General features: G+C 43.0%; 1 protein-coding gene across 1 annotated transcript; it reads left to right on the forward strand.

Annotated features, from left to right (window-relative positions):
- Positions 1-1,973: 1,973 nt before the first annotated feature.
- LOC117052007 (protein NKG7-like) lies at positions 1,974-8,064 on the forward strand. Its single transcript, XM_033158734.1, has 4 exons — positions 1,974-2,169; positions 3,423-3,569; positions 5,483-5,596; positions 7,993-8,064. The coding sequence occupies exons 1-4, from the start codon at positions 2,001-2,003 to the stop codon at positions 8,025-8,027; spliced, it is 465 nt and encodes a 154-aa protein (XP_033014625.1). The 5' UTR covers positions 1,974-2,000; the 3' UTR covers positions 8,028-8,064.
- Positions 8,065-8,680: the final 616 nt, after the last annotated feature.

Raw genomic sequence — 8,680 nt, forward strand, 5'->3', positions numbered from 1 at the left:
GAGAAGTCATTGATATTTTAATGAGTATTTTAAATTGTAAAACAAAAAAACAAAAAAATAGATACAAGAAGGAAGCAAATGAACACAAAGCTTGGTGGAGAGAGATGGGGGCCTTTCACAGAAGGGCTGTGCCCTCGAAGAGGAGGTGCAGATCCTGCCCATCCCTGTTAAAGTACAAATCCCATGGGTGGTGGAGTCAGAGCATGCCTGGCACTTGTTGCAGAGTTCTGACTTCACCTGAAGAAAAGAGGAGGCGATTCTGAGCCAGGTGAGATGAAACATCTCTAGATTTATGCGGGAGGGAAAGGGAATCCCCCACCCCACCAAAAGCTGGTTAGTTAATTTGGATACTACGTAAATGGAACCAGTGAGAGGGACTAAAATCTATTGCTTTGCACTAGTGTCATGCAGTGAAGTACTAAACACACACACACACACACACACACAGTCAACTTGTTAGTTCTAATTTTTATGATGTTTATTTTGTTGAGAAGTATGTTCGATCCGCATTTTAAAGTTAACTAGTCCTATATTTATATGCAGATTGGACCACAGGTGACAAGTGGATTAGACCCATCCTTGAATTTTGTGGTGCAATTCCAGTTCAGATAGGCATGTCTCAAATGCGCCGAAAAGCATACAAAATGTATATTTGGTTATGGGAGAGGACAGATATAGAAATGTGTACTTTAGGGGAAAGTGCATACAATTTTCATGCGGAATTTTGATGCTTTTTTTGTCACAACACTAAACAGGGAAGAATGGATCTCTAAGTGCATGTGAAACTGGAATGCTGTGGAAATAGGGTATTAGTTTGCTTTGCAAAAAAAAAAAAAGTTTAAATGCTTTATGGTTAATTTAATTGAATGGTTGGTTATATGAGCATCAATCTGCATATCAATTAGCAGTAGCTCCGAAGGAAAGCATATTTTATTTCTAGAATATTCATTTCACATGTAGTAATAGTAATTACTTTGAAGAGGCATTTCCTGTATTATGAATGATGCTTCTAAGTGGGCATATGGGAAGTTTGTTAAAGCTAGCTTTATTATTATTATTATTATTATTATTATTATTATTATTATTATTTTAAAAAAACCTGTTGCTTAGTTAATTGAGGACACCTTTTAAATTCAACCCAGGCTGCTTTAATCCGTCATTCTGATTATTTAATCTGGTACACCTAGGCCACATGAGCACCATACATTAAAATCACTATTATACCACTTTAAACAGTCATGACCTCACCCAAAGAATCCCAGGAATTGTAAAGGGTGCTGAGAGCTTTCAGGCAACTCCCTTTCCCTGACAGAGCTATGATTCCCAGAATTCCATGGGAAGAGGGATCGACAGTTTAGCACTCTGGGATTATAGCTATGTGAAGGGTTATATTCTATTGCATCGAAATTGGAATTCCATATTTTTGGGAAAGATAAACATCAGCTGCAACCACAAGCAGAGCAAATTGCAATTGCTAAACAGGCAGAGAAATCATTAGGTGGGCCACCAAGATTCTATACCCGCCAGCATTTCTCCGATGAGAAATGTTCCATAATGATAATTTTACTATTTATACCCCACACATTGTATTGGGTTGCCCTAGCAGTCTGGACAGCTTCCAACATATAATAAAACATTAAACATGTTAAAGAACCTCCCTATACAGAATTGCCTTCAGACAACTTGGGGGGTTGGATAACTCCATACCCTCCAACATTTCTCCATTGAAAATAGGGGCATCCTAAGGAAAAGCTGAATATTCCAGGATCAAATCAGAAACCGGGATGGCTTCTCTAAATCTCTAAAAGCATATGAATCAGAGAGAGAGAGAGAGAGAGAGAGAGAGAGGAGAGAGAGAGAGAGAGAGAGAGAGATGTCCCTATTTTCATCTGAGGAAGGTTGGAGGGAATGCAACTGATGAAGAATAACATGAGTATCTCCTTTCCCCAGGTTCATCATCCCTATCGCTCTCCTCTGTTACATAGCTGAGCAATCTCACAATGAATGTCCTACAGATTAGCGCTGTGGCTTGTGCTTTCATCAGCCTCCTGTTCCTCCTCATTGCCCTGGGCTCAGATTACTGGTTGCAAAGCAATGTTTCCAACAGTGGCCTGTGGGTAGTTTGTTATTCCGAAAATGGTTGTCGTTCATTTGGGATGAATGTGGCAGGTAAGAACTTCTCCGTCTTCAGCTCTGAGTACTGTTGTTGAGTGTGAGTGTGAGAATTGAGTGTGCCTCTGGGAGCGAAGTCAAACCTCTGAGTTAGAGCACCAAAGTGACCTCCCTAGGGTGCAAGCCTGAGCAGTGTTTATGGCGGTCCTGGGGTGCTCAGGTGACAAGACTGTGCTCTTGGCCTTGCTGGTGTGGTCCAAAAGAAAGCAGAGTACCAGCTTAGCTGCAGAAGTTGCTGGAAGGAGACATTTAAGGTGTCATCCAAACGTCTTAGGGACTCCACTCTGGATTTGTGTGGGGTTTACTCCTAAGCCTTTTCTTCTCCTGTAGATATCCCACAAAGCAGCAGAGGTTTCCTTCCTTCTGCTAGATGTCCTACAGATCAGGAGTGCCAGCTTGGCCCTGCGATGGTGGGTGCCAGGGGCTGTGGGTGCCATGCAGCGTGCATGGCTCTGGCACCAAAATTTGTGGGTGCCCAGCCCCTTCATGGGGAATTTTGTGGGTGCTCAAGCACCCAGGGAATTGCCACCTATGCTACAGATGTCTTCCCAGGTTGATGAGCCCCATCTGCCCCTCACTTCCATCTTCAGCATGTGCAGAAACCACCCTCTTGATCACTGGACCCACTATTGATCTCGTCTGCACAATCCACCAGAGCCTCTCTTTGCACACAGGGGAAGTCCCTAGCTCACCGAAGGTCTGAGACCCATTGGCTGCCTTCACCTAGTTTAGCCAGCCAGTCAAAGTCGTTCCTGGGAAGTGGCCATTGCCACATGCTGACTAGGAGCCACAGGTGGGTGCTGATTGCATGGTGGGGACCAAAAGTGGACAGACTATCCCAAAAGGAGCACAATGTGTCTGCCATCGGAGGTTCTAGCCCCTCCCAAACACCCCATGCATCCTGCTAGGAGTACTCAAGGTATGGTATTCAAAACAGGAAGAGACCTTCATTTCTAAGGTACACAGCAGCGTGTGAGGCAGTTCATGGTTCTTCAACTCCCTGAGAGCCCAGTGTGACTAGAGTTAAGACCTTTACTCTCTCTCTTTGTGTGTATGCTGGTACTCATATCTTGGTAAAGTTTATGTCAGTACTGCCATAAAATGGATGCTATGGGCAACAAAAAAAGAACAGTTGACAGTAGTCTGTACTGTCTTTACTATTTTTAATACATGAATGAGTCTTATTGTTCAGTCCTATTGATATATTTAACCCTCTTCTTTCTTTCTCTTTCTTCCTTCCTTCCTGAAAGATTACTACCATGCTACCCGAGCCTTCATGTTCTTCGGGATGATTGCTGGAGCCGTCTCTTGCCTTGGCCTTTGTGGCAATTTTTTTGACGTTCAATTTGGCTTCCTCTCCAAGACCAAGACCGCAGCTATAGCCAGCCTTGTTGCAGGTAACCTGGGCATCATAACCATCTGATTCTGCAGTCATTTCAAGCTCCTGAAACCCCAGAACTCAGATGTATATACCTGACAAACTATTATTGGCAGAACTAAGTTATACTCAGGAGTAGACCCACTCAAATTGATGCATATAGTTAAAAGGTGCAATGTAACCCCAGCCCTTTCCATCCCTGGTTTCAGAGTTACAAAGGAGAAGTGGGGTGTGTTTGTGCAAAGGGCTTTCAAAGCCTCGCCAGGGCAGCTGCTTCCCACCCGCTATGTTGGAGTTGGAAATCAGCCATGTAGGTTGGCTTCAAAAGTCACACTGTAGGGAGCAGTGGCTTCCATTGAATGAAAACCACATCCCCCTTCTTGAGCATGGCATGCTTCTAAGACTTCCCCCTTTTAACCTCATGCTGCCACAACCAAGTGGGATGAAGAATTTGCCTGGCAGGAGGAACAGCATGGGAAGGTGGCCACTAGCTGTGCTGGCCTGGTTCTCTGGATCCTGGGAGAATAAGCCACTGGGTTGGCAGGCAGTGGAGCGTAGCAGGGCAGGGCAGTGGCTGCCACCTGTTCCGGCTGTCCACCCACATCTCACCTGGGCCATCCATCCACCACCTCTCGTCACACTGTATATTACATCGCCACCTGTCTGTGTTCAAGTGAACTGCAGAGTGATGGCACACTTACCTTTTTATTGCATGTTACACATATAAAGAAAAAGGGACGTGGGTGGTGCTGTGGGTTAAACTACAGAGCCTAGGGCTTGCCGATCAGAAGGTCAGTGGTTCGAATTCCCATGATGGGGTGAGCTCCTGTTGCTCGGTGCCTGCGCCTGCCAACCTAACCGTTCGAAAGCACGTCAAAGTGCAAGTAGATAAATAGGTACTGCTCCGGCGGGAAGGTAAACGGCGTTTCCGTGCACTGCTCTGGTTCTCCAGAAGCGGCTTAGTCATGCTGGCCACATGACCCGGAAGCTGTACGCCGGCTCCCTCGGCCAGTAAAATGAGATGAGCGCCGCAACTCCAGAGTTGTCCACGACTGGACCTAATTTTCAGGGGTCCCTTTACCTTTACCTTACACATATAAAGACAGTAAAACAACTGCATATGAAAACAATTTGAAAAATAACAACCGTAAATATAAAAATCTGTTTAAAACAACAGCACCTGCATATTGATCCATTCAGATCCAGTACAGATATCAGCTGAGATAAAGATTTTAGTAGGCTTGTTGAAAGAGGAACATCTTTACCAGGCACTAAAAAGACAAGAGAGAAGGTGCTTGAAGATATGTAGTGGGAGGGAGTTCCAAGTGTCGCCACACCAAAGGCCCAATTTTGACATAATGTGGAACAAACCTCCTCATAGGCTGGGGCCTGCTTGGCAGGGGGTTGGACTGGATGGCCCTTGTGGTCTCTTCCAACTCTATGATACTATGAGAACACAGTGGTCAGCTTGTGATCTAGGGGGTGAGTTGATCCTTTAAACATGGCTGGTTCCTAACCGTTTAGGACTTGGTGCACCAATACCCGCACCATGAGCCTACCCTGACAGCTAATTGGCAGCCAGTGCACTTCTTTCACAGTAGAAACAACAACAGACAGTCACGGTATCTGTACCTCAGATAAAATACAAAACCGTGTATATTTGCCTCTGAGGAAATATCTATGTTTGCTTTTCGTATGATGATATTGTCAGTTTAGTTCCATATTAATACATTTCTATCCAGAGATATACACGGTTTTGTATTTTATCTGGAGTGCACTTCTTCAGCAGCAGCAGCATAATTTGATGGTGATGTTTGGCTTTGGTGGGCAATTGAGCCTCTTCATTTTGTACAAGCTGAGTTTTCCTGGTCAGCTTCCAGGATCTGATTTATACATAATCTAATATCCTAATGCATTTCCCCCCCTTAATAGCTCTTTGCGTCATGATTGCCATGGCCACCTTCACAGGGCAGAAAGTATCAAACGACCCTTATGGATGGTCTTTTGGCTTGGGCTGGGCCTCCTTTCCTCTCTTCCTTGTCACTGGTGAGTATGTGTCAAATGAGAAGTGCTGAAAATGTATGTCTTCATTTAAAGGTTTATATTATTATTATTATTATTTATTATTTTGTATACCACCTTTCTATCTTACGATACTCAAGGCGGTTTACAAGCAGAAGAAACAAAAAATGTACATCTTATAACAATAATGCAATACAAAAATGTGATAATAAAGCAAAACTTTAAAATACCGCAACCTACATCAAAAAGTAACATTCAACAACTATTAGAGTAATATAAAATAATATCAACATATAAAAGTTAAACAGAAATCCACTCAACATTTACAATAAACAATTTCTAAACCAATCTATAAAACAACGGCAAGCCACAGTACATAAAATAATACAATACAAATTGAGAAGCAAAGACTAGAGGGTGGAGCAAGGCAGGTGGAAGGAGGCCTTGCCTGATGGAGTCTCTCCCCTCACAGTTCTTCCCTCAGGAACAACTCCCTAATGAAAAGTCCCAGGGCCAGTGGGTGGGGCAAGGCAGGTGGAAGGAGTTTACCTTCTCACGGAGTTGCCAGCTGCATTCTTTCATTACAGAACAGTTTGGGACTGATCTACACCTTTAGCATCATCATGTGGTCATGCCCCTGGCAGCATGCCACTTTGGCTGCGGGTAGAGGTTCACATATTGGACAGTTTCCGGGTGTGACATGCTGCACACACAATAACACTATCAGCAAAAGAGGAAGAGGGTGGAATGTGAACCAATCCCCTGGGTGTGCTGCTTTTCTGAAAACACAGATTACTTCTGTATGTTTTGCATTGAGAATCATTCAGAAATGTCATTCTCCCTTCTTACCTACCCTCTGAAGGAATCAGGTTTCCCCAGATTCAGTTTGAAGGGCAGGAAAAACATCTGAATCAAGTTTGACCTGAGTATGTAGACAGGATTTCCAGACTACAGAAGTGCATTTGTACAAAACTTCAGCAATTTGGAATTCATTGGTCTTATTCCTTACAAACTCCCCCAGGGACTTTAGCTGCATATTCATTATTCCAGAATGAATAGATACTGAGTACATTCCCCATCATTGACCCCATCACCTATGTCATCCACAGACAGTCTAGATCTATTTTTTGACCCGGTAAACTGCTCCTTGATAAACTGTTTCCGTTCCAAAAATAGCAGCTCGTTGCAAATTGATTTTGCCTTATCCCACAGTGCATCCCTTTGAAAACTTATAAAAACAGATGTAGGTGGTTCTGGCAAAGGGGTGGGGAGGAGCATCTACCTGTACTTCTGCCCAATGACTTATATATGGACCAATGAGAATATCTGCATAAGGCAGCTTCTTATGATCAAAGTCAACACTGTCTGAGTATTTCCAGGATCATGCGTGTTCAGAGTAGACGTCTTTACTAATGGCTTTGCCATCCTTTCCTTCTGTAGTTTGGGAGAGCAGAAACTGAATTGGGATCCTCAAGTGGACCTCTGGCTGATGTGTCACATGAAATCATAAAATCTTAGAGTTGGAAAAGACTCCAAGGGTCATCTAGTCCAACCCCCTGCTATGCAGGAATCTCAGCTAGAGTATCCATGACAGATGGCCTCCAAACGTCTGTTTAAAAACCCCCAAGGAAGGAGAGTCTACCACCTCTTGTGGAACTCTGTTCCACTGCCAAACAGCTCTTACTGTTAAAAGTTTTTCTGAATGTTTAGTTGGAATCTCCTTCCTTGAAGCCACTGGTTTGAGTCATACCCTCCAGTGCAGGAGAAATCAAGCATGTTCCCTCCTCCATGTGACAGCCTTTAAGATATTTGAGGATGGCTATCATACAGGTGAAACTCAAAAAATTAGAATATCGTGGAAAAGTCCATTTATGTAAGCAATTTGTGCAAGCTCCCTTAAAATTCTGCAGGCACTCACATCTGTAAATGGCAAATGCAGAAGAAAATCCTATGGGTACTAGAGAGGACCAGCAAGTGGGTTAAACACCATAGCACCGTAAATGCAAAAAAAATAAAATAAAATAATCAATACTGCACTGTAAAATATGGGGAAAGCGATAAATGACATTAGAATTAATTGCACAACAGTCTCAAATTGACAATAAAACCTTTTTTTTGTTCCGTTTTACCATATGTCTGTTTCAGCAGCGATTTCGTGAAAGCCAATTTTTGTAAGGTCCCGAATTTAAGCTGCACTTTAACTTTTCACGGTCAGAATTTGGGGGGGGGGTGGCTTATATTCGGGCCAATACGGTATAGGAATATGTCCGTCCATTAGAATGGCAGGGGTTTGAGGATCAGAGCATGTTCCCACCTTTGAGCAAGAGAAGTAATCTTGGGGTCAATGATCAGGATATCTTGGGTGGTGTTTCATTCTCCTCTGCCATTTGCCCGTTTCAGCTCCTTCTCTCTCCTGACAGGTGCGCTGGCTTTCCTCTTAGATGGGTCAGCATGAGCATGAGGGAAAGACTCTGCTACCATTTCAGATGACACCCGGAGCTATGTTGATCAGGTGGGATGCAAACAGCCTGCACCAAGACAAACTGGACCTGGAGGAAATAACTATACTTTCATGACGAAACTGATGCATTATATAATAGCACTAGGGTTAATAAACAGCAACGTGGTCCCTTCACCACAATTTGGAATCTATTACAGTAACTCAGTACTGTGGAACAGAGCTACCAACAGAAGACACAACTCCCAGCTCCCCATACCACTGGCCTTTCTGACATAGGATAGCAAAAGACAGGCTAACTTTGGTTTAGAAGGAAATCATTCCTTCCCGAAATGGTGACATTAATTTTTTTTAAATATATTAAAGAGTATGTACAGGATATTAATTGCTTAGCATATGCAACTATTATTAATGAGGAATATTGATGAACACAAGTCAGTGGCTGGGTTAAAGGTAAAGAATGAATAGAACAGACATCTTCTATGCATTTAGCAGAAAGGAATAGCCTATGCAGTAAATTATATGCTTTGAGATATTGCCTTCATATTTTGTATGAGCACATGACCTTTGTGATTCACCTGTTTTTCTCACATATATTTTGGTTTTAATGATGAATAAAATACAGTGGTACCTTGGGTTAAGAACTTAAT

The sequence above is a fragment of the Lacerta agilis genome, chromosome 8, assembly GCF_009819535.1.
Source record: "Lacerta agilis isolate rLacAgi1 chromosome 8, rLacAgi1.pri, whole genome shotgun sequence".
NCBI lineage: Eukaryota > Metazoa > Chordata > Lepidosauria > Squamata > Lacertidae > Lacerta > Lacerta agilis.

Bases quoted from the DNA above. Each gene is read 5' to 3' on its own strand.
- LOC117052007 (XM_033158734.1), top strand. From the start codon at position 2,001: ATGAATGTCCTACAGATTAGCGCTGTGGCTTGTGCTTTCATCAGCCTC. The intron at 2,170-3,422 runs GTAAGAACTTCT...CCTTCCTGAAAG, and splicing joins ATTTGGGATGAATGTGGCAG to ATTACTACCATGCTACCCGA. The intron at 3,570-5,482 runs GTAACCTGGGCA...CCCCCTTAATAG, and splicing joins TATAGCCAGCCTTGTTGCAG to CTCTTTGCGTCATGATTGCC.